This window comes from Penicillium bovifimosum (assembly GCF_028826915.1).
Source record: "Penicillium bovifimosum strain IBT 22155 chromosome Unknown utg000003l_segment0_segment0, whole genome shotgun sequence".
Lineage (NCBI taxonomy): Eukaryota > Fungi > Ascomycota > Eurotiomycetes > Eurotiales > Aspergillaceae > Penicillium > Penicillium bovifimosum.
In genome coordinates, this window is record NW_026622712.1 from 1,826,810 (window position 1) to 1,853,539 (window position 26,730).

The 26,730-nt window shown below is 50.7% G+C and overlaps 14 protein-coding genes across 14 annotated transcripts; 8 read left to right on the forward strand and 6 right to left on the reverse strand.

The window, feature by feature from the left end:
• Positions 1-132: 132 nt before the first annotated feature.
• Positions 133-1,202, forward strand: thiA (thiamine thiazole synthase; the record flags this gene model as incomplete). The annotated part of the gene is made up of 2 exons (XM_056664486.1): positions 133-478; positions 556-1,202. The coding sequence occupies 2 exons, from the start codon at positions 133-135 to the stop codon at positions 1,200-1,202; spliced, it is 993 nt and encodes a 330-aa protein (XP_056523543.1).
• Positions 1,203-1,485: 283 nt separating this feature from the next.
• Positions 1,486-2,988, reverse strand: N7515_003743 (inositol phosphosphingolipid phospholipase; the record flags this gene model as incomplete). The annotated part of the gene is made up of 1 exon (XM_056664487.1): positions 1,486-2,988. The coding sequence occupies one exon, from the start codon at positions 2,986-2,988 to the stop codon at positions 1,486-1,488; it is 1,503 nt and encodes a 500-aa protein (XP_056523544.1).
• A 315-nt stretch (positions 2,989-3,303) lies between these two features.
• On the forward strand, positions 3,304-4,978 carry N7515_003744 (WD40 repeat domain-containing protein; the record flags this gene model as incomplete). Its single annotated transcript, XM_056664488.1, has 3 exons — positions 3,304-3,829; positions 3,892-4,055; positions 4,115-4,978. 3 exons carry the CDS (start codon positions 3,304-3,306, stop codon positions 4,976-4,978), a joined length of 1,554 nt encoding a protein of 517 aa, XP_056523545.1.
• Positions 4,979-5,261: 283 nt separating this feature from the next.
• Positions 5,262-7,175, reverse strand: N7515_003745 (uncharacterized protein; the record flags this gene model as incomplete). The annotated part of the gene is made up of 7 exons (XM_056664489.1): positions 5,262-5,901; positions 5,967-6,153; positions 6,217-6,356; positions 6,408-6,516; positions 6,567-6,715; positions 6,774-6,954; positions 7,007-7,175. 7 exons carry the CDS (start codon positions 7,173-7,175, stop codon positions 5,262-5,264), a joined length of 1,575 nt encoding a protein of 524 aa, XP_056523546.1.
• Positions 7,176-7,520: 345 nt separating this feature from the next.
• Positions 7,521-8,775, forward strand: N7515_003746 (homoserine O-acetyltransferase family protein; the record flags this gene model as incomplete). The annotated part of the gene is made up of 2 exons (XM_056664490.1): positions 7,521-7,891; positions 7,956-8,775. The coding sequence occupies 2 exons, from the start codon at positions 7,521-7,523 to the stop codon at positions 8,773-8,775; spliced, it is 1,191 nt and encodes a 396-aa protein (XP_056523547.1).
• A 123-nt stretch (positions 8,776-8,898) lies between these two features.
• On the reverse strand, positions 8,899-9,170 carry N7515_003747 (uncharacterized protein; the record flags this gene model as incomplete). Its single annotated transcript, XM_056664491.1, has 2 exons — positions 8,899-9,108; positions 9,165-9,170. The coding sequence occupies 2 exons, from the start codon at positions 9,168-9,170 to the stop codon at positions 8,899-8,901; spliced, it is 216 nt and encodes a 71-aa protein (XP_056523548.1).
• A 796-nt stretch (positions 9,171-9,966) lies between these two features.
• Positions 9,967-11,051, forward strand: N7515_003748 (uncharacterized protein; the record flags this gene model as incomplete). The annotated part of the gene is made up of 4 exons (XM_056664492.1): positions 9,967-10,140; positions 10,194-10,317; positions 10,380-10,846; positions 10,935-11,051. 4 exons carry the CDS (start codon positions 9,967-9,969, stop codon positions 11,049-11,051), a joined length of 882 nt encoding a protein of 293 aa, XP_056523549.1.
• Positions 11,052-11,621: 570 nt separating this feature from the next.
• Positions 11,622-13,338, forward strand: N7515_003749 (pyridoxal phosphate-dependent aminotransferase; the record flags this gene model as incomplete). Its single annotated transcript, XM_056664493.1, has 6 exons — positions 11,622-11,747; positions 11,876-11,914; positions 12,027-12,718; positions 12,786-12,953; positions 13,023-13,241; positions 13,299-13,338. 6 exons carry the CDS (start codon positions 11,622-11,624, stop codon positions 13,336-13,338), a joined length of 1,284 nt encoding a protein of 427 aa, XP_056523550.1.
• Positions 13,339-13,449: 111 nt separating this feature from the next.
• N7515_003750 (uncharacterized protein) lies at positions 13,450-15,306 on the reverse strand (the record flags this gene model as incomplete). The annotated part of the gene is made up of 6 exons (XM_056664494.1): positions 13,450-13,923; positions 13,978-14,147; positions 14,259-14,449; positions 14,519-14,670; positions 14,732-14,855; positions 14,912-15,306. 6 exons carry the CDS (start codon positions 15,304-15,306, stop codon positions 13,450-13,452), a joined length of 1,506 nt encoding a protein of 501 aa, XP_056523551.1.
• Positions 15,307-15,849: 543 nt separating this feature from the next.
• On the forward strand, positions 15,850-17,819 carry N7515_003751 (ATP-grasp domain-containing protein; the record flags this gene model as incomplete). The annotated part of the gene is made up of 2 exons (XM_056664495.1): positions 15,850-17,705; positions 17,750-17,819. The coding sequence occupies 2 exons, from the start codon at positions 15,850-15,852 to the stop codon at positions 17,817-17,819; spliced, it is 1,926 nt and encodes a 641-aa protein (XP_056523552.1).
• A 671-nt stretch (positions 17,820-18,490) lies between these two features.
• Positions 18,491-20,244, forward strand: N7515_003752 (uncharacterized protein; the record flags this gene model as incomplete). The annotated part of the gene is made up of 3 exons (XM_056664496.1): positions 18,491-18,569; positions 18,629-18,913; positions 18,980-20,244. 3 exons carry the CDS (start codon positions 18,491-18,493, stop codon positions 20,242-20,244), a joined length of 1,629 nt encoding a protein of 542 aa, XP_056523553.1.
• A 276-nt stretch (positions 20,245-20,520) lies between these two features.
• N7515_003753 (zinc knuckle domain protein) lies at positions 20,521-21,416 on the reverse strand (the record flags this gene model as incomplete). The annotated part of the gene is made up of 2 exons (XM_056664497.1): positions 20,521-20,935; positions 21,388-21,416. 2 exons carry the CDS (start codon positions 21,414-21,416, stop codon positions 20,521-20,523), a joined length of 444 nt encoding a protein of 147 aa, XP_056523554.1.
• A 288-nt stretch (positions 21,417-21,704) lies between these two features.
• N7515_003754 (uncharacterized protein) lies at positions 21,705-22,277 on the reverse strand (the record flags this gene model as incomplete). The annotated part of the gene is made up of 1 exon (XM_056664498.1): positions 21,705-22,277. One exon carries the CDS (start codon positions 22,275-22,277, stop codon positions 21,705-21,707), a length of 573 nt encoding a protein of 190 aa, XP_056523555.1.
• Positions 22,278-24,296: 2,019 nt separating this feature from the next.
• N7515_003755 (transient receptor potential ion channel family protein) lies at positions 24,297-26,471 on the forward strand (the record flags this gene model as incomplete). The annotated part of the gene is made up of 2 exons (XM_056664499.1): positions 24,297-26,100; positions 26,170-26,471. The coding sequence occupies 2 exons, from the start codon at positions 24,297-24,299 to the stop codon at positions 26,469-26,471; spliced, it is 2,106 nt and encodes a 701-aa protein (XP_056523556.1).
• Positions 26,472-26,730: the final 259 nt, after the last annotated feature.

The following is a 26,730-nucleotide window of genomic DNA, read 5'->3' on the forward strand; positions in this document are numbered from 1 at the left end:
GCTTTTCACAACTTGATCTGGATAATACCAGCGAAAGGATCATGCCCTCCCCTTCCCCCCCTCCTCCCCAAACCAAGTAGACAAACTAACCAAGACTCCAAGTCATCCCTTCGACTTGATCTCTAAACCATTATGTCTCCTCCCGCTGCCATGTTCGAGCCTGCTACTGTTGCCCCTACCGGTCTCAAGGGCAAGGTCATCGCTCCCGACGCCATGACCACCACCCTGACCGGCGAGGGCCAGTCCAAGCTCTTGGAGCAGTTCGGTAACAAATGGGATGAGTTCAAGTTCGCCCCGATCCGCGAGAGCCAGGTCTCGCGCGCCATGACCCGTCGCTACTTCCAGGATCTGGACAACTACGCCGAGAGCGACGTTGTCATCGTCGGTGCTGGTTCCTGTGGTCTGAGCACTGCCTACGTGCTCGCCAAGGCCCGTCCAGACCTGAAGATCGCCATCCTGGAGGCATCCGTGTCGCCTGGTTAGTCCTTTCTCTTGACGGGAGCAGACTATCTCTCGTAGATGTCCTCAAGCCCCAGTACTAACAACATCCCCTAGGTGGTGGTGCCTGGCTCGGCGGCCAACTCTTCAGCGCAATGGTCCTGCGCCGACCCGCTGACGCCTTCCTGGAGGAGCTCGGCGTGCCCTACGAAGAAGAGCCATCGAACCCCAACTTCGTAGTCGTCAAGCACGCCGCACTCTTCACCTCCACCCTCCTGTCGAAGGTCCTCGCCTTCCCCAACGTGAAGCTCTTCAACGCAACCTGCGTCGAGGACCTGATCACCCGTCCAGACGGCGACAACGTCCGTCTCGCCGGTGTCGTCGTCAACTGGACCCTCGTCACCCTGCACCACGACGACCACTCCTGCATGGACCCCAACACCATCAACGCCCCCATCATCGTCAGCACTACTGGCCACGACGGGCCATTCGGCGCTTTCTGCGCTAAGCGTCTTGTCTCCATGAGCGCAATTGAGAAATTGGGCGGTATGCGTGGTCTTGATATGAATGCTGCCGAGGATGCTATTGTCAAGAACACCCGTGAGGTTGCTAAGGGTCTTATCATCGGTGGTATGGAGTTGTCCGAGATCGATGGCTTCAACCGTATGGGTCCTACTTTCGGCGCTATGGTTATGAGTGGTGTTAAGGCTGCCGAGGAGACTCTGCGTGTCTTTGACACTCGTAAGCGTGAATGTGCTGAGTGAATCTTCGATGACTCACTTGGTTGCCCTCCGCTTGCGCTTCCTGTGCTGGTGGATGTTCATGTTGCTTAATGACGATTGTTTAACAATGCACTCTACGCTCGTTTCGTGCAGATGTTCTTCAAATATGAGTTGTACGTTTGAATTATGCATTAGTCTTGCCACCTAAGGATAAAAGTAGCCACGATAAGTTATTCTACACTTCGTACTTCGTAACAAATATACAAACAAGAGGCAACGGACACAAGACTCAAGCCAAGCCTCCCCACAAAAGCTTGTCGAATGATCAACGATCCTTCTGACTCTCCATTTCCTCTGAAGCAGTTCCAGCAGCTCCAGCATTTCCACTTCTCTCAGCAGCAACAACCAAGCTCCTGGCATTGCTGACCTCCCACTCAAACTCCTTCAAAGCACGCAGCTCACCGGACATGAACAGTCCACCAATTAGACCATCCAATATCCCAGCACCGAAATTGAGCGTACTGACCAGGACCAAGATGAATCCGATGTACGTGCGGCTGCCAATCCACCACACACCAACCATACAACCGATTGAGACCACAATAGACACAACGAAATGTGCTAAACGCCAACGGCGCTGGGATCGTTCACGAAGCACGTAAGTATGGATTATGTCAATGATGTTGTCATATGTATCTGGGGATAAAGCGGCGTTTGGGGAGACAGCTTTTGAGGAGGTTTTATGCAAAGCGGGAGAATTAGGATCGGTCGGGACAGAGTCTGTCAAGTCAGAGCGAGCGTATGTCGATCTAGGAGAGCGAACGATAACAGCCTCAACAGCGAAATGATCACTCAGAGAACAGCGAAGCGTGGGATGTCGCTGTGTCATGGAAACCTGCACAGACTGGACAGACCAGGTAGACGGTGGAAATTCAGGCGGGTAACCGCCGTCGCCGATGAAGATATAATCCAGACGTTTACCACGCGGGTCGGGGGTATCGTTGTCGATGACGATATCCTCACCCTTCTCGAGGCGTTTGCGCATAGCCTCAGTCCAGCGCCAGGTATTGAAAGACCCGTCGCAAGTGGCACCGTTCTCGGTCAGATTGAACTCGGCGGTAGGGATAGGTCGATTCCGTGCTTGCTCGACGGGATCAATTGCCGCGGCGAGTGAAGAGTCTGGGTGAATTTCCCGCCAGGCATCGCGAACGGGGCTCTGGGCGGTGATGAGGCGATGCGCAAAAGATGAAGGCAGCATGTTGAAGTCACCCAGGCCGATGACGAGATGGCCGCGCTCCGCCGCGCCGCGCATTAGCTTGGAGATCTCCCATGCCTGCGCTGTGCGATGGCAGAGGTAGGAGTCGTTTGGTTCGCGCTCGTACGGGGCGTGTAGGTGGGTGCAGAATACCTCTGCGACGTCTGCGGTGCCCGGGCCGAATCGAACGCGTGCGCTGGCGACACCTTTGCCCACGAACCAGTCTCCGCGGAAGAAGGCTGTCGGGCGACCGTTTAGGGGGTAGCCGAACATGCTGCTTTCTTCGATTGGCCATTTTGATAGGATTGCTAATCCTGCGCCGAATATGCCGCCGTAGTAAAATTTCCCGTATGGGAGGATGTGTCGGGTCTGGTCGCGGATGCTCTCAAAGTCCTTCTGTGTCCAACATTCTTGTAAGCCGACAATCTCGGGTGGTGGACTCGCTAGGGCTAGCTGCCGTCCGATCTCTGACATGCGTTCATGGCGGTATTTGGCGATGTATTTGAGCCCCCAGCAGTTGAGAGTGAGGATGCGGATATCGGTTGGAGCTTCGGTGGGGATAGCTGAGGCCATTTGGCCTGTTGGGCGACGAACTCGGGGTTATGCGATAATTCCAAGACTTTCCAATTCGCCAGAAGGTGCTCAAATATATGCTTAAGAAGTATTTAAGAAGTATTGTTCATTCGATCACGTCCACGACTTGTTTAGTATGACGCAGCCAAAAGGAACTGCGGTCCACCGCCTACAATTTGAGTTCACCGCCTTCGTTTTATGCACAACGCGTTCATTGATTTTCATTTCGCGAGTAGTTTGCGATTAGCTTCAGTCAAGGAATCTAGCGTATTTGCATTCGCTGGTCTGGATGCCTTTGTGCGTCCCAAATCCATAATGGATCATCTAACCCCTCAGCCTCGTCGCCGGGACCCTCGCGCCAAATCTCCAAGCGAATCTTCCTCCGATGAGCTCGCCGCAGTGTCCGCCCACGAAGAAGCCGAACGCCGTCGAGCTAGCTGGACTAAGGGAATTACCCCCCAGCGCCCCAAGAAATCAGGACGCCTCTACAGTGGCTCTGAAAGCCCGGATGAATTAGCTGTCGATGCCGACGAGTACTGGCGTTCCTCGCGCACGCGTAACCGTCACCGAAACCAGTCCCCGATCAACCGCACCGACAGCCATGACGATCATTCTCAGGGTGGTGCAGAAGGACACCCTGAAGATGATACAGTCGACACGGATGAGGAGCAGGCTCACGATGCCCATAACTGGTCCGATCGTTCTGCCACCCCTGTTGCTCCCACGCTGCCCCCGAAGCCCGACCATCTCAATTACAAGGAGAAGTTTGTTATGCGTGGCCATTTGCGCGGAGTATCTGCTGTGCAATTCTCACCGGATTGCTCCATGATTGCTAGTGCCGGTATGTCTATGCCCATCGTTTCGATATTGCATAGCTGAATGGGACTAACATTGCATGCATAGGCGCCGACGCAGCGGTCAAGGTCTGGGATACGGCGACTGGTAGACTCATTCACACATTTGAGGGGCATTTGGCTGGTATCTCCACCCTTGTCTGGGCTCCTAATGGAGAATGGATCGCGACTGGGTCGGACGATAAGACGATTCGCTTCTGGAACGTGAATACTGTAGGAATCCCAACCCGCCATTAGATCCCTAGTGGGCTCACACTGACACCGAGATACAGCTCAAAGCACATACTAAGGTCTTCGACGGCCACCACAACTACGTGTATCAAATAGCGTTTACACCGAAAGGTAACATTCTCGTCAGTGGTTCCTACGACGAGGCCGTGTTCATGTGGGATGTGCGCCGAGCACAAGTGATGCGCTCCCTCCCCGCCCACTCGGACCCAGTCGCCGGTATCGATGTCGTGCATGATGGAACCCTCATCGTGTCGTGCGCTCTGGACGGCCTTATCCGTATCTGGGACACCCACAGCGGGCAGTGTCTCCGCACCCTGGTGATGGAAGACAATCCACCAGCGACGTGCGTGAAATTTTCCCCCAACGGAAAGTATGTCCTGGCCTGGACCTTGGACGGCTGCATCCGGATGTGGAGCTACGTCGAGAGCCGCGTTGTGAAGACTTTCCAAGGCCACGTCAATCAGAAGTACAGCTTGTCAGGATGTTTCGGTACCTACGGGCCCCGAGATGTGAACTACCAACCGCCATTATGTTTCGCCGTCAGCGGCAGTGAGGATGGTTCGATTCTCTTCTGGGATATCGTCAGCAAGCAAGTTCTGCAGCGTCTCGATGCCCACTCTGATCCTGTTCTTTGTGTCCACACGGGCACGCTGAATGGCAAGCGCTTGGTTGTAAGCTGTGGGCTTGACAAGACTGTTCGGTTGTGGGAAGAGGCAAGCGAGGATGATGCTGTATCCAATGGTGAGGCCAATGAAGAGGGGCTCGGCGAGGGTGCGAGTACTCCTACCCCTAAGTCGCACTCGCAGGACAATACCCCTGCTCTTGATGCAGATGGTGACGATGCTATGACTGATGCTATGCCCTCTGCCGCTGCTACTCCGGCGGAAGATGTGACGATGACATGAGATGATCTTTGCGATTTTACTCTTAGCGATTTTTTTCTTTGTCTCTGCATGGGCGGTTGCTTTTTGGGAGAGGATACCCTGGTGTCTGGTGTTGTCCTACGGGACGAAATGTGTTTTCCATTTAGCTCTGGGCTTATAGCACTTTTAGTATCATGGCTGGCTTCCATCTGATGGTTGTATTGAAGCCTCCAGATATATCGAGGGAATATGAACTTGACTTTTACATCCACATCAGCGACAAGACGTATAGGGCTATTTTTCTCATCTCACCCCCTAAGTTGCCCTAACTGGTATTGGGCACATTCCAAAAGAAGAACCCAAAAACCACACTCAAAACCGCCATCACACCCGCAAACGCCCCAAAGACAATAGTCATCGACGGATCCTTGAAAGTCGGCGACAGAGCAATACCCAGCACCGAGCTAACAGCCAAAGTCAACATGTAAATCGCCTGCAGGAGAGATTTCATTCCCTCCGGAGCGCTATTATACGCCCACTCAGACCCAGCAATCGAGAAGAAAGTCTCCCCAATCGCCCCAATCACATAAATAGGCACCTGCAACGCCACGCTGACATCGTTAGGCCCCTTCTCCAGTCTCCCGTCGACGACACAGTGCCGCGGGCTGTCGTAGCACGGGCCGGAGTTGTACACGATCTGCTGCACACCGGCTGCGAGGGCCATGCTGGCTGCGACGCAGATAAAGCCCAGAGTCATGCGCACTGTTGGTCTGGGATCGAGCCTGCAGCGCTTCATTGTGGGGTAGACGCATTTTTGGAGGATGGGGATGACGAGGAGGACGGAGATGGGGTTTAGGTTCGTCATCATGTCGTTGGGGATTCCGTAGGTTTGCATGTTGGCGGCTTGGGAGACGAGGTTTGTTTGGTTTTGGTTGAAGCAGAGCCAGACGATGGGGTATATGAGCCTTGGGGTTGGAGATTAGTTTGTCTTTTTGGGAGGATGGTTGTGAGGTGAGGTTGTTCGTCTTACCAGACTCTGCAAGCGATTAGGGCAACTCGGAACTCGGCGATGAAACTATCAGTCCAGGTAACTGTTCGGCCCAGGCTCTCTTGGTGACTGGCTGTGGCATAGCTTAAGCTGAATTTCCCTGGCACGATTGCCAGTCCGAGGACTTTGAATACGCGCATCAAAGTACCTGCCTGGGGTTTATGTTGGACTAGAGAGAGAGGGACATCCAGTTAGTTAGTGCTAGAAGGAATGAGTGAGCGGATGCTCTTACTATATCGACGTCGACCTATAAAGAATGCCACCAAGGACACAGCGAGGGAGCAGAGAGGGAGGAGAAAGGCAGCCCAGAAACCATAGATCTTTTCCAACTCGGTGGTTGCGATTCCTGACAAGCCACCGATGTTAACGCCCCTAATAGGTTGGTCTTAGTATCATGAAGCGAGGGATCTGACATCGACTCACCAGTAGTATATTCCATAGATTTTTCTAATTGTGATCTCCCGGTCAATAACGACCGACTGCCCATTCGGGCGGTCTTCCACTCGAGTCTTAGTCTTCTTCAATTGATCGGCTGTGACGATTAGTGACCTTGAATGACTGATGCTAGGTCCGACAGCCTACCAAGAAAGGGCGCCACAGATGACTTGATTCCTCCTACCCCGACCCCAATCAATATGAAAGCTGCGATCAAACCCCCCAGGCCTGCGTTATGATGGAGGGAAACCGGTAATGAGGTGAGGAAGAGCAATAGAAGGCCGGTGAGATAGAAGCTAGATAATTATTAGTTCCAATGTGTATCTTCTGATTCTTCTCATGAGACCCACACACCAAGAAAACACGCAGATCGTGATAAAAGGCCCAAGATAGCCATCTGCGACTATAGCAGCCGGGATGACAGTTGTATAAGTCAAGACATTCAAGAAACAGATCAGGGCCGTGGCTTTGGATTGACCCAGTCCCAGTGCTCCAGGACGAGAAGTGTCATTGAGTGGATTCTGGATGTAGTTCTCTATCTCACGGTCAGTATACAATGCGTTTGATGGAGTATGGAAGAAACGAACGGAGGGGTCCTGAGAAAGCAAAGTAGGTGAATCTTTCCATAGAGGAAAATATCACCACTAGCCAAGCAGCTGTAGGAATCTTGTCGGCGACATGTTTGAGTGATTCGAGTTGTTCTGAGGATGGCTCAGAGTCTGAAGCTATCAGTTCAGGGCTGTTCTTTTCTTGCATGATTTCGGGCTGTACAGCAATGGATTTTCAGTCTTTTGAACCCCGTCAAAATGTTATAAAGAATGAACGTGAGGGAAGGAAATTATTGCGTGCGATTACTGGATCTGCAAATTACAGCTGCAATACCAGCTAGCACTAGTTACATTGATGTGCATGGGGAGGTAGTATATGAAAAGATACAAGCTAACTAGTTTCTGACTCAGATGAAACAAAAAGACAGGCTTTTTCTATTTCCTATTTGACAGGATGATCCCAGTCACAGGCAAAGGACCCTGCAGATGTCCAAGAATAAAATGGACAGGGCTTCAGACTAAGTGCGCACTTGAAAGTTGAAGCACTCCCACTATGGTCGAGGCAATTCCTAACATGAAAGCCATTCACAGTCGACTATTCATTCCCCAATTCACCCTCGAGTCGGGAACTACCCTATACAACGTCCCTGTTGCCTACTCCACCTATGGCTCATTGAACGCAAAGCGCGACAATGTAATTGTGATATGCCACGGCTTCTCAGCTGGCACACAGGTGATGCACTGGTGGAACGGAATGATAGGCACTCATCGCGCCCTCAACCCCAGCAAATACTTCATCATCTGTCTGAATGCGCTAGGAAGCCCATTTGGATCTGCCAGTCCCCTGACGGCCATCAATGAACAGCCCTCACTAGGTCCTTACGGACCCGCATTCCCTCTGGCAACTATTCGAGACGACGTACGGTGAGATCCACGCAATTCATGCTATCCACTACCACTCACCGACCCCCTACTGACCCTTTAACAGAATCCATAAACAAGTCCTCGACAGAATGGACATCGACCAGATCCAGTGCGTAATTGGGGGCAGTATGGGCGGCATGGCAGCACTGGAATGGGCCTATCTGGGTGCACAAAAGGTCCGCTCCTTTGTGTCAATTGCCGCATCCGCCAGGCTCGGTGCATGGGCGATCAGCTGGAACGAGGTCCAGCGACACTGCATTGCCAGCGACCCAGCTTACAACAATGGCCACTATGACTCGCATGCTCCGCCCATCGCTGGCCTCATGGGTGCCCGAATGGCCGGGCTGTTGACATATCGGTCTCGAAACTCATACGAAGCCCGGTTCGGGCGGGAACTGGCTGCGTATCCTACCCCTCGCTCGTCGCCCTGCTCGACACCGGAGTCTAGTGCAGGCTCGACAGACAGTGAGGTGCTCTCGGAGGAGATGTTCGATGAAACACCTCCGTTTCTCACGCAGACTTACATTCGATACAATGCGGGCAAGTTTTGCGCTACTTTCGATGCAAATTGCTACATTGCGTTGACGCATAAGCTGGATACGCATGATATTACCCGTGGTCGGGTTGGAAGTACTTCTCGCACGCCACTGGCTGATGCTCTGGGTCAATTGATGCAGCCAGGGCTGGTGGTGGGGATCTCGAGTGATATTTTGTATCCGCCGCAAGAACAGAAGGATATTGCCGCAGGTTTGCGTTATGGGGAGTATCGAGTCATTGTGAGCGACGATGGACATGATGGGTTTTTACTTCATACTGAGGAGCTCAATTCGATTCTGATGGAGTTTCTCGATGGGGTGAGAGATCAAAGCACGATTTTGGGATGATTAATATACTAATAGCTAGCGATATGCCAAAGTTCACAAAAATTAGATAGCCATGTCAATTCACGAGACGGCTTACTTCAATAAATTCGTGTATATAATCAATAATTGACACTCCAGGGCTGATTATCTTCCTAATAGCCTTTCATGTACCACGGCAGTCTTTACCACAGGAGGAGCCTTCTCATCCCTTCCACCCTTTTCCTCTGTCTTCTTCACCAGAGTATTGTCTGTCTGCTTCTCTGCAATCCGATTCTTCGGATACATGGCCAAGGTGTGAATTGAACTTAGAGTCTCTTGTTCGGGGTGGATACCGGCAGCAATGGTAGGAGTAGTCTATATCATGATCAGCCTTCTGTATCTTCATTGTATGTAGATTGAAGCATACATACAAGCATTGTTAAGAGTGTTACTTGGCAAAGGCTTGATATCGCTCAGCCCAGTTATAACCGGCAAAATGAAGTATGTGGAAATGTGTTTCTCTTGCACGTTTGGATGTTGCCAGCCTGTCCAAAGCACTGGCACCTCAAGACTGTGGATTGATCTTCTTTAAAAACGGTAGCATGTAAGCCATAGAACCGAAGTACTGTGTACTGTGTATGGGAATTTTACCAGTATCCCTGACCTCTTCGCCTGTACTTTTTGCCAGGAAGTCGCCATTCTAGCCCCATCTACCGTGCATGGACGATCATTTCGAACTTCGTATTGAGACAGAGGAATAAGACAGTGCTGGAGCTGGAGCTGCTGCTGAGCTGACCTCCTATATTGTTGGAGCTAATGCACTGTAACCTCGGTCCCTTCACTTCAGCCGCTCACTACCATCACTTCGTCTCATTCTTGGACACTTCGGGATGCTCTAGACAACTGATCGACCACGACTTTTCAGATATATGCAGGGGTACTGTATCGTGAAATTTGCAATACACAGTACAGTAGACTATAGGTAGTGCTGAGTCGTAACCTGCAGGTTATATGGAGAACATGTCTGTTAGGGCTCCATCGAGAAGCATCCGTGCTAGTGGCAAGTGTAGGAGAGAACATCATTCGATTAAACCGAACTATTGTTGTAGCAGCGGCAAATTACCTCTCATCCCTGAATTAGAATCATTAGAGAGATTCGGCTTCGTTTATCTGACTCGCAATTCCCTCAGTATTGTCAAGACACATATCCACGAAGCTTTCCAGTCTCTCATAATGACTCAGACCGAGACCTCTCAGGTGGAGGATGTTATCCTCGAGCTCCTCGAACTGATTGAAAAGTTATCTACCTTCTCCTCCTTTTCCCCCTCCCCCGAATTGGACGATGTGCTGGGACGCATCTCCCACATCTGTCACCAGACTCAGGTCTCTGGCGCCCAAGAGGACGAGGTATGTCATCAATGACCACTCCAATGATTAGCATATCTGATTGTTTCAACAAGATATTGAGCGACCCTCGTATCGTCCAGTCCATTCCCACATTGCGGACACTATGGGCTGAAGCCGCGGGAGCTTTAGAGGACGACTGGGCCCGGAAAATCCTCACAGCCAAAGACACAGATGAAGGTGCTTAAAAACTTCCAGCAATTATCAAAGGGTGTTCAACCCATACTAACCGAAAATCCAAGCCAAATCCCTTCTCGCCACCTACCCTCGCATCCAAAACTACAAAACCACCATTCCCATCGAGCTAGGCGTCATCAGCATCGTTCTCCAGCGCTTCCCCAAAAAGGTGGCCATGTTAGGCAGTGGACCACTGCCCCTAACCTCTCTCAGCATCAAAAACCATGCTATCGAGAAGAATCACGCATTGGATGTACTCAACGTGGACATTGTCCCCGAGCGAATCGCAGCTTCTAAGCAGATCTTCAAGTTACTAGGCTCTGAGTACGACGCCATTTTGCACTTTGTGTCTGATGCCTCGGGTACCTCGCTGCCGGATTTGAAGGACTCGGATGCTGTCTACCTGGCCTCGTTGATTGGAGTGTCTAACGAGGATAAGGTCAATGTCATTGCCAATGTGGCCCGGCGGATGAGCAAGGACTCGGTGATCGTTATTCGAAGTAGTAGTGGGTTGAGTCGGTTGTTGTGGCCGGTAAGTTTGTTTGGGTCTTTGTTTTGGTCTTCCTATCAACAGGGGGAAAGAAATTGGTCGAGTGGCTAACGCTGGGAATCACCGATAGAATCTCGAGATGAAGGATTTCTCACGCATTAGTGACCTTGTGGAGCCTGCGCTTGCTGCGCAGCCGTTGAGCGGTCCTACGAAACACTCGGTTGTTGTATTGCGGGTGGTTGGCTGATGTGGAATTTTATGGTGTCGACAGGGGTTCAGTATATGCATAAGGTGGTCAGATCACGCCATCTGACTAAAAAAAGGGAAATCGAATGTCTTCATCTCATGCAGGTTTATTCTTCTCTACTTGAATATGAGTACAGCTGAACAACTCCAAGGTCACTGTTCGAGTGATGAGAATAGTATAAGTCAGCATTTCCCAAATTCACCCGAGTCATCGCTCGTTATAGCGCTTCCTGCCTTTCAAGCTAAGGGGAATCCCAAATAGCCCTAATAGCAGAACAAAGAAATCTTGCATCTACCTCGGTGCAATATCCCTCACTGTATGCCCCCACCCGTTTGAGACCGGAGCCCGTATGGAAGTCCGACACACCCCTGCACAGTTATTATAAGTATTTATTCCCTGCCTATGTCTTCGATCTTCAGTCACTGTTGGCTTCGGATCCACCCCCAAGTTCGAAACACATCTACTATCCTACGTACTCGCTTCATCTACCCCCATCAGCACTAGAGCAGCCCGCCTGAAGAAAACGGACCCTTTACCAACTCTGGCAATCATCTGGTTGATCATTGCACCATGCTCTCCACCCGCGGAGGAACTTTTGCAAAGGCTGGTCTGGCCGATGGCTACCTAGGCCCCCCGCGGACACCTTTCGACAAGAACACGAAACAAGGCGTAGTGTCATTCAACAATGCAGAAAATGTACTACCTCCCTACGGGCCCTGCCGCCTTACCCCCCACCGGGCACCGGCCCGCCCACCACCCCCCCACATGGAGCCTCCACGCCAAGATCATCCCGCACTTGCATATGCTGACAGCCGAGCCACTAGTTCCTCATGCAAGACGTGATGCTTGAATACATGCGCAAGGTGAATAAGCCTCGGCCTATCCACCTGCTCTCTCTACTGTGTATACTCCGTATACGCAGCCAAGAAAGCCATTAAACCAAAAAAATCCCCACACTAACACGTAAAATACCAGACAGCATCAACCCTCGACCAAACAAATCTAACCTACCACGAAGGCCCCTTCGGCTCAACACGTCTCCGAACAGCAACAGCCAATCTACTCACAACCCACTTCCATCCCAGTACGCCAGTCTCACCTTCACAGATCGTCTTCGCAAATGGCGTGACAAGCCTCAACGCCATCTGCGCCCTCAGCCTAACAGACCCCACAGACGGCATCCTACTCTCTCAGCCCATCTACGGCTCCTTCTCGGGAGATCTCCGCGTCCCATCCAGCTGCCAATTAATCTACACTCCCTTCCACGGAGATGACCCGTTCGGTCTAGCCGCTGTAGCCCGGTACGAAGAGAGCTACTTGCGGGCACGGGACGAGGGTGTGAAGATCCGTGCCTTGCTAATCTGCAACCCGCACAATCCGCTCGGTCGATGCTACTCGAGAGAGACCCTGCAGGCGCTACTGCAGCTCTGTCAGAAGTATCAGATCCATCTTGTCAGCGATGAGGTGTACGCTTTGTCTGTTTACGGGGATGATCCCGCTGGTGGGTTTGTATCCGTTTTGTCGATCGATCCTGTCTCGCTCGGGGTGGATCCGGACCTCGTTCATGTGTTGTATGGTATGTCGAAGGATTTTGCGGCTGCGGGGTTAAGGCTGGGTTGCTTGATTAGTCGGAATCAGAGGCTCTTGCAGGCGGCTTTGTCGTTGAGGTGAGTTGGGATTTGTCTCGATTGGTCGTTGCTTTTCCTTGTTGGCTTACTGTGGGTGCTGTGGTAGTCGGTTTCATTGGCCTTCGCATGTCTCTTGCAGTATTGCAACGGCTATTCTTGAGGATGAAGAATTTGTGGATTCGTTCCTGAAGGAAAGTCGCCGTGTGCTTCGTGAACATCGGGATCTGGCTGTGTCTGCCTTGGAACAGGCAGGGATTCCTTTTGCACGGGGCAGGTAAGTACCTTTCCCACCTTGCAATTTTGCAGAATGGTAAGCGTATGGAGCTAATTATTGGTTCTGTAGCATTGCGGGATTTTTCCTCTGGATTGACTTGTCCAAGTGTCTGGATGCTACGATCGTCACTAGTCAAGATGGATGGGCTGCAGAGTTGGATTTGTCTCGCAGACTGCAGCAGATTGGTGTGGTAATGTCGTCAGGACTAGCCTATCACAACGAGACTCCAGGGTGGTTCCGAGTCATCTTTTCTGTGGAGGCAGAGATGCTGAACGAGGGTCTCTCAAGGTAAATTGTCTGAATCCAGGTTAAGGAGTGTTGAGTTACTAACAAAGATGACTGTAGGATCGTCAAGTTCTATCACAGCTCGGCGGATTCAGCTTAGAGCAATGGTAAGGATCATAATTAGGGACCGCGTAGGTATATCTGAGAAAGACATGTGTATTACTCGTGAAAGAAACCATTTTTTCCAATATCCGACGGGAACAACCTCAAATTACAACCCCCTGTAGCCCCCTCGCAAGGAAAAGGCCTCCACGCCCTTGGCACGTAAGATGCTAGCTCCAATTCTGCTCACAGACCCATCGTAGCAAATCAGTAGCACTCGGTTGGTCTTGATGATGGAATTGTGTTGAGACAGAAGCCCATCCAACTCTTCCCACTGCTGCTTCAGGATCTTCGGGTTTTTCCAGGGGCTTTCAGTCTTGCTCGATAAAGTCTGCAGAGAAATATTGATCGACTGCTCGATGTGCGATTCATCATAATCTGAGCCCGCTCGGAGATCAATGATGGTTGTAGGGGAGAAAGCGCTCAGTTCTCTGACAGTTTTAGCAGCCCCCTTCTGTTCTGGATATCCTGCCGAATCGTTGCTTTGGGAATCGGTGGTTTCAATTTCAAGAAGAGTGGGTAGGTCCGACGGAAGAACTTCCCAGACACTTTCATAGGAGTAAGTGTCAACGTCCAGGAGGAACTGATTTCATCAATTAGTATAATCAAGCATGTCGGCAGGCTGTTTGTCGCCTACCTCGTTCTCTATTGCTGGAAAATGTTCCGTCCCAAGTCTGTCAAAGTACTCGTCGAGGTACTGGTAGGGCAGATCGCAGGCAAGAAAGACACAGTGTGTCAGACCATCGGGGCCTTGTAGGGATTGCAGACTTTGGGAGGAGAGTTTCTCTTTGAGGAAACGTAATAGCGCTGTTCATGCATTTATCTTAGCTTCAATTCTAGGCTTTGTGGACGTGCTCATTTCGTCTCTTTTTTCCCAATGGAGCAATGGAGATGATGTATAGGGATGTCCAAACTCACCTGTATACTGCATCCCAGAAGAAGGCCCACAAACAATTCCTTCCCGTGATAACTTCACCGAGTTTGCAAATGCATCGGCGGCATTAACCTCTTCGACAGCGTCCACGATGTGTCGCCACGGGAAAGGAATCTGTTGGATCATCGAGTACATTCGCGGCCCCGGAATTTCATTGCCAGGGGCAATGCATACACTGTCAGGTGTCAACGACGAGAACCAGTTTTCAATATGCGCGGGTACCATCTAGGAAGGGTACACTTACCCTAAGCAGAAGACCGAAGGCTTCTCGCCTTTCAAATACGTACCCAATCCGCTCATGGTCCCAGTGGTCCCCATTGCAGCACAAAGCAAATTGATTTGCGGCAACTGCTTGAGTATCTGCGGACCAGTCCAGAGAGTGTGCGACTTCCAGTTCTTGCCAGCCATTGTTAGATTTGCTAGTTTTCAAATTTCTCGCAGGGAAGCCAGGACATACCGCGTCATTCTTGTATTGATTTGGATTCAGAATATTACCACTTTCGCGAGCTTCCTCTTCGGCCGCATACACGCCACCATATTCATCATTTGCATCGGGCGTCGAAGGGCCTCCGAACAATTTTCTGTTGGGTTATCAGCAAGCGACGGAATGTTAATGCTAGAGTGGAGCATGACTTACACTTTCAGTCCGAAAAACTGCATCAATCGAAGCTTGGTCAGATGGGTCTTATTGCTGAGGTACGCCCGTGTATCCTGGATGCCATAATGAACGCGTGACAAGATTCCCAGGGATATAACAGTCGATCCAGAGCTGTATTCAATGACTGTGTCGGTCTTGGAACCGACCCCGGCGCGGAGAAGGTTGAGTGCTGGGAGGGCTTTGACGTTGTGAGCTGGCAGTGCGGTCATTATCTTCGCGTAGATTCGGACTCCATTGTCATAGTATGGGTTCAGACAAGGAGAGAGCTCTACTAGAGGAAGAGGAGGGCTGGAGTCTGGATTGTGGTACTCTCGAAGACTGTTGAGACCGGTATAGATGTTCAAAGGATTGGGCGACATGGCTTCTTTGGTCATGATTGCAGTTTGACATACGTGGTGCTGGTATCAGTTTCGAATTCGCAAAGTCAATAGTATCTAAAGCTGGGTTTTCCTGTCGTGAGGTATAAGTCTCCAGTGCAGCTCGAGAGCTTGGGTTGCTCCGAGGAGCGATCCCAGTGTCGTATGCTCGAGGGCCGAGGCCCAGGCGAGACCAGGAAGTACCCGCAAAATTACGATATTCGAACATCCTGAAATACCGCTTGCAATTTGCAATTCGCATTTCGGAGCTTGCAGGGGTATAGTGAATCCGGGTACTAGTGGAGTCAACCATATGACCCTGCATGTAAGCCGGGTATACCGCGGGCGTATCCTGCATGCTTCGATGTAGAAAACCGATTGGACAATTTGCACAAGGCTCCAGGCTCCAGGCAGAGTGAGCTTCTGCAGATAGTCGGGCGATCAAACTTACAAATCCCCAAGGAACTTGGTGGGGTGATTGAAGCGTCGTTGGGAGTCTAAGGTTGCTTCAAGCTTGTTCAACTTTTTGCGTGGTCGGTACCAGGTCAATCACTTCGAATCATGCCCAGTGCCCTGCAGCCAGTATTCCAGGGGGAGAATGTCTATTTTATGAATAGGAAGATCAAGCTCACTGGGAATTGGGACTCGAGACGAACTGAGAAGTCGGAGTCATTTGAGATTGTCACTGTTCCAGTCCAAATTGAAGAGTATCACTCTGATGCTCCACTAGAAAGTGAGACGATCGAAGAGTACGTCAAGTTCATCCACCTCCAAGGCAAACACAGTATGCAGTACCTGACTCTATACTACAGTGGACTTGGACCGTTGGGCACACTGGTGGAGGAGTATCTGACTGATCCGCAGCAAAATAGCATCGCAACCTTGCAGCTCGTTGTTCCCCTTCGAAAAGGCTTTGGAGCTCGAGGAAATGCATTCCGCGACCAGCTGGACGTCTACAAGCCACAGTTGCGATACCTAGATCATTCTGAATTTGCCAAAGAGTACCTTCCGCCGACCAAGCAAGCAACGGCTTCTCTTGCAGACATTATCCCTTTTAGTGTCTGCACGATTGTGTCGCAACCAAGTCTCACCAATAATTCAGACATCCAATTGGATTTGCGCAAAATACTTTCCTTCCCATGGCTTTTGCAGGAACAGCCGCAATGGAAAGTATGCGCACTGGTTCACGGCCGCGACGCCATCGAGGCTTTCCGGCCAATTGCCGAGACAGCCCACGACCTGGGAATCAAGCTGATTGTACTGGATCGCCCCAGCCATTGGCTACTCACAGACCCCAAGTATAAAACACTATACGAAGAGTTCGGGCCAATTGACATGACCATCGATGAGGATTTCCCAGGGCGAATTGCAAAAGCCGTTCAGGCGGTAGCCACACGCAGGGGACACATTGATGGCATCTGCACCGTGTCTGACCGCTGTCTCCTGCCTGTTGCCAAAGCTGCCACCGCACTTAACCTTCCCACCGAGCCGCCTCACGCGTTCGCGACTGCCATCGACAAAGCGGCTAGCCGCCAGCTCTGCGCGGACGAAGGCATCTCATTCCTCGCCGTCCAGCATCGCGCCGAAATCAAGGCTCGCCTCAAGGACGGCACATTCCACGCACAATACCCGCTCATTGTCAAGCCATCAACTGGATGGAGCTCCGAGCACGTTTTCAGAGTGAAAAACGAGGAAGAGCTCTGTCTGGCAGCAGAACGGGTCGCAACAAGACGCAACACCAAGATACTCATCGAGCCATTTGTTGACGGGCCTGAGGTGGACGCTAATTTCGTGCTTTGTGATGGGGACCTTCTTTTCTTTGAGACATCAGATGACTTTCCGAGTCCTGCAGATGGTCCCGGGGCAGGAATGGACTCGAACTTCTTTGAGAACGCCAATGTACTCCCATCGGGGTTGCCGCAGGTTGAGGTTGACCTGATCCGTACCCGACTTCATCAGCTTCTGCTCAACGTGGGCTTCCGAACGGGCGTTTTCCATCTCGAGGCTCGGATCATGGACTCATCGATGGAATACGCTGAAGATGAAGCTGGCATCCTTGATCTTCGGCCTCGTCTTCCTTCTACTGGGGAAAAGAGTAGCAATGGTTCAAGTAATGCAAAATGCTTCTTGATCGAAATTAACCCCCGACCGCCTGGTTTCCCGTGTGTGTACTCCACGCGCCTGACATACGGGATCGACTACTTTGCTTTGCACCTCCTCGGGGCGATTGGAGATAAAGCGCGGATTAGGGGTCTCGGACACTCTTTTTGGGATCGCGTGCCAGTCTTCTCTCCATCGGCCGAGGGAGGACGATTATGGAGCAGCATCGCATTTATTGCTACCGATAAAGCCGGTGGCATCTGTGACTCCGAAGATCCAGTTGAGGATCTGCTCACGCGCTGCCCATCGTTGAGGCCGTATGTGCCGCTGGGTATCTCACTTTACCACAAGAGAGATAAAGTCCCCCATGCGACACCGGAACAATTGGTGTTTTTGGGTTTCTTCTTGGTGCTGTCGAGGTCATCGCGTGAGGATGTGGTAGATGTGACGCGACGGATTCAGAAGGAGTTTCGATTGAGGCTGACTTGAAACTCTTGGCCCATAGGTACCTAAGGGATATAGGTATACACATATAAAAAGTGAACAGGGCAGCTGTACAGCACCTTTTTAAATAAAATATCAACACAAATATTCTGTCCATTTGTCAGTATCCAGTTGTGGGTGCCAAGTTCCTGACAGGTGTTAAGCGACTCAGTTTCCCGTCAACTGGCAAGCCTCCAGCCAACTGGCAAGACCCCAGCCAACTGGCAAACCTTCCGCCAACTGGCAAGTCTATGTCCCTACGACTTTCCCCAATAATTCCACAGCGACAGCATGTAAAGCGAGATAAATCGGGTTAATGAGATCATCATCATCATCATCATCATCATCACACAGCGACACGTGCCGCGTCTGACCTGGTGTTTAATTATTGATCAGTACATAGTTGATGATTTCGATTGGTGAATGCCAAGACGGATAGTCAGGCGCTTCATGCCCCTTGGCCCTGCCGCCCTCCAATCTTGAGCTCCCCTACAGCTGAAATTGGAAAATGAGACCATCAGTTTGATATCCTATAATGCTCCAAGTCTGGCGGCGGTTGGGAGTCTCTTCGTCAATCCAGCATTGTCGATTCCGTGTCCCATTTCGAACATTATTCGACATGGGAAACAACAGCGCATCTTCGCCTACCTGGTCCGACAGCACATCCCCAGGAACAGATTTGCAAGAACTGACTCGTCGTCAGTAGCATACACTCACCGGCAATCGGCATTGATCAACAAGTTAATATGTATTGTAGGACATGATCCGCATTCGGATACCGATGGAAGATGGCTCAATCGGGACGAGCTCCAGCGAAACTCTCGCCACATTATGTTTGACTTCTCAGCCCTGTGTGAGCGGGCTGTTCACATATGTCCGGGAGCCACCAAAGTTGTCAAATATGAGAAGCGAGAAGGTGGATTCAACAGAGTCTTCCTTTTAACAATGGACAATGGACCGTGTGTTGTGGCAAGGATACCTACCGGTATTGCTGGCCCGCCAAGGTTAACGACCAACTCTGAAGTTGCAACGATGACTTATTGTAAGGCTAAGCCGCATCCCCTGTCGAGGGTATGGCTGACATGCTCACTAATTTATGTCTGTATAGTACAATCCAAGCTCTCGCTTCCGATACCGAAGATTCTCAACTGGAATGATGACCCTTCCAATCCAACTGGAACTGAATATATCATCCAGGAGCATGTGGCGGGTGTTCAATTGCATCAAGAGTGGCACAAAATGAACTCCAAACAACATATGCTGTGCACCAAAGCGCTTTCATATACAATGAAAAGGATGGCTTCCCTAGACTTTCCGGCCTATGGCAGTCTATACTTCGCAGATGCGCCTCTAAACTCGGACTCAAAGATTCCCTTTGAGCAGGGCTTCTGTGTGGGACCACATTGCAGTCCAGTTTTCTGGAACCGAGATCCAGGTGAACATGAACTCTACCGTGGCCCAAGCCCCAACTGCGGACCTTGGAGAGATCTCGCAAGTTATTGTCGAGGTTTGATAGATACCGGTTTCTCCCGTTTGCCCAAACAAGAAGTCAATGATTGCAAGCTTCTGCCATATCAAGGATCAATCCAAGATCACATCCGTCTATTGAAAACAAGTCGAGAGGTGATACAAAAGTTGATTGAAGATAAACGCATTGCGGATGCTGCTACGCTAGCTCTGCTTCACCCGGATTTTCACAAGAGGAATATCTACGTCTCTGCCGAAGATCCAACAGTTATCACTGGCCTAATAGATTGGCAATCAACCAGCATTGAGCCCGCGTTTATTTATGCCAACAAGACACCTGATTTCGCTGAACTCCCAAGGGTCCCCGTGGAAGATCTACTCGAGAACGAACAAAATGAAAGGGAACTTTCTAAAGAACAGGAACGAGACTTAAAAGACGCATCCATCTGCCATCAAACATATGATGTGATCATGACAGGCATCACTCCAAAGCTTCGTCCTGCAAGATTACTTGATCCGACTCTTTTTCGACTCTTCCACTACTGTCACACATCTTGGAGAGACTCCGCTGCCGCTGTCCGCCAAGAGTTGATTGAGCTTTCAGCTCGCTGGGCGGAACTGGGGCTAGAGGGTTCATGTCCATATTCTCCCACAGAAGCGGAATTGAAACAGCATTCTCGAGACTATGAAGATTTTGAGGCTGTTCAGGCACTCAAGTCATGGCTGAGAGAGAACCTTGGTACGAATTCTGACGGGTGGATCCCGCATGATGCGTGGGATGCTGCGAAGGTTGCTAATCGCGCAGCGTATGATGACTGGATAGAGACTGCCAAAGAAGCCGAGTCCCGTGGCGAAAACATGACAGTAGCAAAGGCGGACAAGATGTGGCCATTCGATGCTAGATAGGAACCAGGAATAGGTAGTTAATGAAAGAGATGCCGAAGTGTTTGAGTTACTAGAGAGAGAGAGATATTCATTTGCCCGATGTAACTCGCTCTAAGTATAAGCTGCTATGCGGGATTGCTGTCAGGCCTGCCGACAGCTGGAAAGTATGGGTGCCAGCCCACTGGACGACTCTTGGAAACTGGCTTTGCGCAATTCCGACCAGTCGCCCTCGAACGGGAAAGTAGAGGGGCATCCGACCGCCTTCCAGGCCTGCGCCTCCATTGGTGTCCATCCAGCCTAGTCTCTCTCTTCGGCCGGTCGGCGTCGTAGCATCAGTGGTGGGACAGCGAATACTGGTCCTGTTCGAAGTCGCAGGGCCGTTTCTTTCACCAATCGGCTCATGTGAACAGAGATAGGCGGTAGGTGGAGCTCTGTGTTCAGAGCCTCTGCTGCTGTCGTTCTGAAGGCTCCGCTAACCATGGATGCTGCTTGCTTCTGTATATTGTGCGCGCCTTGAGCTTGCTGATGAGCATGGGTTGGTACCACACGGACACCCCAAAGAGCATCTGGGGGATTATCACTGATGCCCTCCTTCCGAGCCAGGAAATCGGCAAATTCCTTCTGTTTACCATCATCTCTCTTTTCAGGGATGGTGACAGGGAGATCGTTAACACGAGCCGGCAAGCCCTTGTGAAAATACTCCACTTCAGCACTGATAAAAAGGTGGTTGCGTTCGATCCTTCTGTAAAGGGGAGTTCGGCCTCTAAAACCTTTACAGAAGGATCAGACACTTACTCGACACGCAACCACCTTTTTGTCAGTGCTGAACTGGAGTAGTTTCTTAAGGGCTTGCCGGCTCGTGTTAACTATCTCCCGATCCGTCGCGCTGCTGAACACGCTCGGGAAGTTTCTGGAGGTAGTTGTAAGGATTCCAGCTCAATTCGTTCTGTTGGCTAGATAGAGTATGTAGACAAAGGGTTCGTTGGAAAAAGGAAGGGGAATTCTACTGTGTAGGGGGCTGGTGTTTTGTGTGTCTTGTGGGTCAGGGTCACATGGAGTTAGCGCGAATGCTAACTATCGTACAACTAATACCAAAGAGCCGAAGGATCTCTAACAGTAGTGGTCGCGCGATGGATCAGCTATGCAGCCGAGGTTTTGAGTTACTAATCGATATTGTTGATATATATGAACATCGAAAGAAACAAGAGACACCTGTAAGGTTTGGATATCCTCTGTTCGACGGTGAATTGGCAACAAAAATCGGCCACAATACCAATGGCTTCAAGTCGGCAATCGTGTGCGGATTCTAGTTCCAGGACTTATTGCCAGCAATGATACCCGGCAGAATAAAGTCTTCCTCGTCATCCTCGTCATCCTCAATGTGATTGCAGGATGTTGGGCGAAAGATTGGTCGACAAGTCGACGGCCCCTAAACGAACCAAAAAAAGCCGAACCCTGGGGGATATTTCTCAACAAGCCCTTCAATCGCTAGCTGTTCGACTCACAGTCGCAGATGTAGGTTCCGACCCGCTGGGTGCCATATCAGACCCAACGTCACCCTCCCAGCCAGCAGGTGGTGTCTCAAAAGACTGGGCAGATTGAGTCCCCTCAATCTGTTTCACATTTCCTTTTCCAGCGGAAGACCGAGGGCTCTGCGCTTTCCGTAGCCCATCACTGTTTAAAAACCGACGAAGAGAGTCCTTCCCAACTTTGTAATCCACCACCGCAAGCAGGTCATCGTATGCGATTCCCGGATTCGCATGGAAGGCCTCGCGGATCCGGGCTTTGTCTTCTTCCTTCAGCTTTGACGGTCGACCGGAGCGGGCTTGGGAGTGGTTATTAACTCGATTACTTTCTCGGAGGATGGTCGACTTGATCGTCGAGAGCGGGATATGCGGATATTCATTCTGAATCTGCTTGTAGGTCCATTTGGCTGTGGTTCTGAGCACACAGAGCCTGGTGCGCATGAATGGATCGAGTTCAGCCCCACGTCGCCGGGATCTTTTCTCGGGCGTATCGGGGTTTGCGGGCTTCTCGAGCCCCTCGGGCCCCATGATAGCGAGCCTGTGTTCGGAGAGAGGAGTGGTCAGGGGCCATCACGGGGTCAAGTCTAAGGGGTCTAGATGCAATATGGTAGGCGGTGTAGCATGCACATTTTCTGTCGGGTGCTCGGCTACAATTGGAGTTCGGAATTGGGGAATCATCCTTTGCGCTGCTTATCTGAATTATGTAGAGCGTTTACCAGAAGGCTAGAAGCTCAATCCTGGGGATATGTGTCGCTTGTCACCAAGTGGCAAGAACTCTTTCTCGTTGGGGTTCCTGGTTCCTTTGTCTTTGAGTGGGCCTTCACAGGATGCGGGATCAAGGCCCCTATTTACTCCATAGGTTGTTTTTGATTGCTCCATCTAATTTTACCTCGATAAATTGGTCTAAAAATGGATTCATCGATAGCAATCAACATGAAACTATGCGATGAGTATTTGAAGGCCAAATCATCATGTAGGGTCCTCGCTGCTTCCCAGTCAAGCGTAAGCTGCCCAGGGGGATATAGATTCCACCGAGTATAGGTATAAACTCACTTGTAAGCGCTGTGTATACGCCGTGGGAGGCCATAGCTGTGCTCACCACAATGACCGAGAATGCATGGACCATGACCTGTCAGAAGAGGGTTGAGACAAGAATAACTTTCTGTGATATCGAATGGCTCCCAGCGCTTGGCGATGTCACATCTTGATGATGGAGCGGATCATTGGAGGAACCCACACACGACCAAATTTTTATCTGTTACAGATTCACACAGCTGTCAGATGTGATTCTTACTCTTCTGCACTCGATTGGTCGCATGCATCGTGATAGATTTTTCAACAGAAACATTATGTGTCCCACGGGAAACCTGTAAGGACGGTCCACTGGGAGAAGTCTAGATTTTGATTCCATGAGGAATCGAGGATCTTTGATCGGCATACAGTTGCTCCAGTCGTGTATCATCGCTGCAGTCTGGTCCTCCCTAGAGGCTGTATGTGCGTTTTGCCCCGCGAGGGGCAAACGTCATACAGAAAAGGATAGGGATCTTCAATGCGTGCCTGAAGAAGCGGACCAAGGACGCGTAGGTTTCAGGCTTGCAGGTACAAACTTGGTTTAGTTTGAGTAAATTGAGTTGATTTAAATGGTCGAATCTTTGTTCAATTGGCGCTAGAGAAGGCTCGTTCTTCTCTGTGGCTGGTGTGGCGTTTGTTATCAATTTACTCCGTACACAGTACGGAGTACTGGGATCCCTCAGAGGCCAAGTGTGGGCAAGAATGCGTTTCCATGGGTGGGCGACCGGGAGAAAGCCTTAGCGCGATTTCTTTAGGCTGTGATTTAGGCCTGAACCTTGGTAACCTGAAGGGGAAATCTTGGGTCCGGTAGTCTAAAGGGAGCTTTAATCTGAGCTTCAACTGCTTATTTTCGCTCCTTTTCACTCAGATAGAAGAAGTGATTTTGATGATTTAGTAAATAAAGGCTAGAACAGTGGAACTGAGATATAAATAAGAAGTCTAATGGAAATAGTAACATACCGAGAGGCCTAGACTCTGAAACGGGGTCAGGGCCAATCAGTCCCAAATTCAGGGGTGGCGCCCAAGTCAAGACTGATTTGCGAAGTCGTAACCCTACGGTCGAGACTACTCTCTCTTTCCTTTTGCTCATTGATCACATTCTTGTGAGAGGAGGATTTCACTCGCTATTCTTCAATCACTTCCTCTCTAACTATCTCACCCATTGCCGCTCGCTCATTTCTTTACAGCTCCTGGGGCTGGAAAACCAGTGTCTCACAACAAACCCACCAATTCGTCCTAACAACCTCCCTTTCGGCCAATTTGTTATTATTCTTCGATTTATATTCTATCGCAGGTTGATCCTGCCTTTATCCCTTTCAATTTTCATAGCCACACCCACCCCAGTCGTCGTTACCCCCCGTCCGATCATCGCGTCAATCGATCCCAACATCCTGGATTAATATACGCACCTCCTCGGCTTGAACTATCAGTCTTGGATTGGTATACAACATCAGTCACCAATTGAGCTTGGCCAATATGCGGAACTTCAATTGGGCTCTGCTAGGCCTGGCCATTGTGCCCCAAGCCCTAGCAGGCGATACCCTGTCCACGAGCGGATTCAACCTGTGCATGACCGACTCGGCAATCAACGTCCAAAAGCTTGATGTCACCTACACTCGTTCCACCGGAATTGTTGTCTTCGATGTGGCTGGTACCAATGAGAAGGAACAGAATGTGCAGGCCGCCATCACGGTGACGGCCTATGGAAACGAACTTTACAGCAAAGAATTCGATCCCTGCGGCGACGAGGTTCATGTTCCACAACTGTGCCCTGTTCCCAAAGGCACTTTCAAGGCCAGTGGGTCTATGGAGATTCCCGCGGAATATGCTAAGGAAATCCCTGGCATTGCATTCAAGATCCCTGACTTGGATGGTGAGGCAAAGCTTGTCCTCAAATCCAAGGACAGCAAGAAGAGTGTCGCATGCATTCAATCCGGCCTGACCAACGGCCACTCTGCCAGCCATCCAGCAGTCAAATATGTATCTGCTGGTATTGCGGCAGGCGCTCTGGCGATGAGCGGTGTTTCCGCCGCTGGCTCGGCGGGTACCGCAGGAACACCTTCAGCAAGCCCTGGACTTGGCGATGTAATGGGCGCGTTCCATACCATCGCCACCAGCGGTATGCTCAGTGTCTCTTATCCTCCCATCTATCGCAGCTTTTCCTCGAACTTCATGTGGAGTACCGGTTTGATTCCTTGGGCTGGTATGCAGCAATCTATCGACAACTTCCGAAAGGCCACTGGTGGTAACTTGACGACCGAGAGTTATGAATACCTAAGAAACGCCTCCTTGGCGCAAAGAGGCTCCTCCGGTGACACAGCGAAGCGCAGCTGGGATTACACCATGGAATTTGGTCGAATGGTTGCTCGTTCGGATGACAGTTCAGACAGCGAGGAAACCGACAACAGAAGCACCGTGGAGAAGGCGAAGGATTTTGGTCAGGAGCTTATGGTTCCTTCGGCCAATGTCTTCATGACTGTTCTCTTGATCTTTGCCATCGTCATCGCCGTGGTTGTCGTCGGAATCCTGTTAGTCAAGGTTGTTCTGGAAGTGTGGGCGCTGTATGGAAGCTTCCCCAATAAGCTGTCCGACTTCCGAAAAGATTACTGGGGCCTCATGGCTCGGACAATCACCAACATGATCCTCGTGCTCTACAGCATCTGGGTGCTGTATTGTGTTTATCAACTCAAGAAGGGTGACTCGTGGGCAGCAAAACTGCTGGCTGCCATTACCCTTTCGATCTTCACCGCAGTTCTTCTGTTCTTCGCTATTCGCATCGTCTACATGGCCCGCAAGTACAAGCGAGCGGAGGGAGACATTGACAGCCTGTACGAGGACAAGGAAACCTGGAAAAAGTACAGTCTCTTCTACGATAACTACAAGAAGGACTTCTGGTGGCTCTTCATCCCCGTCATCGTGTACGCATTGGTCAAGGGCTGCATCATTGCCGGCGGCGAGGGCCACGGCCTGTTCCAAAGCGCCGGTCAGCTCGCCTGCGAGATTCTTCTTCTTGGTCTTTTGGTATGGAGTCGCCCGTACGCCACCAAGGCCTCAATGGGCATCAACATTGCCGTCCAAGTTGTCCGCGTACTGTCCATTGCTTGCGTCCTGGTCTTCGTTGAAGAACTTGGTTTCTCCTCAACCACGAAGACCGTCACTGGAACCGTTCTCATCGCTGTGCAGTCTACTCTCACAGCAGTTCTTGCCATCCTCATCGCAGTCAACGCCATCATCAACTGCTGCCGTGAGAACCCTCATGAGAAGCGGAGGAGAGAAGCTGGTAAGTCAATGCATTATTTTGATTCGAATTCTATCCAAACATGTGCACATGCTAACAAACACCTTATAGAAAAAGCAAACCGTGATCTCGATGACCTCACCCCCTTGGACGCCCGAGACTCCCTTCTCATGGACCACCCACCGCGCGAGAAATACTCGGATATGAGCAACTTCAACTTCACCGGTCCCTACGAGCCATACCGAGACCATGCCGGGCGGCCCGACTCAGCCGGCAGCAACGATCGCCAAAACCTAGTCCGGAACGACTATGGAGTGGCACACGGACGTAGCTCAAGTCCCGACAGCCAGCATTCACGAAGCTCAATTGAGGGCCGCAAGCCCACAACTGCGGGCTACGGGATGGCATATTAAGAACGACAAAAGAAAACAAAAACACAATTCTTTCTCACCTTCGACCTTCTACCCTTGACATTCTTAGATCGGGCACGCATTGGGAGTTTTTGATGATTTTTAGCGTGCTTGAAAATGGTGGTTGGGGCATTTTTGATCTACTTGCCTATGCATCTTCTTGTCTTATAACACTCACATTCTTTTCTTTCGTTATTGTCGATACATACGTTCTTTTACTACTTGATCCTCTATCGTTTATATTACAGCCTGCAAGTGATGG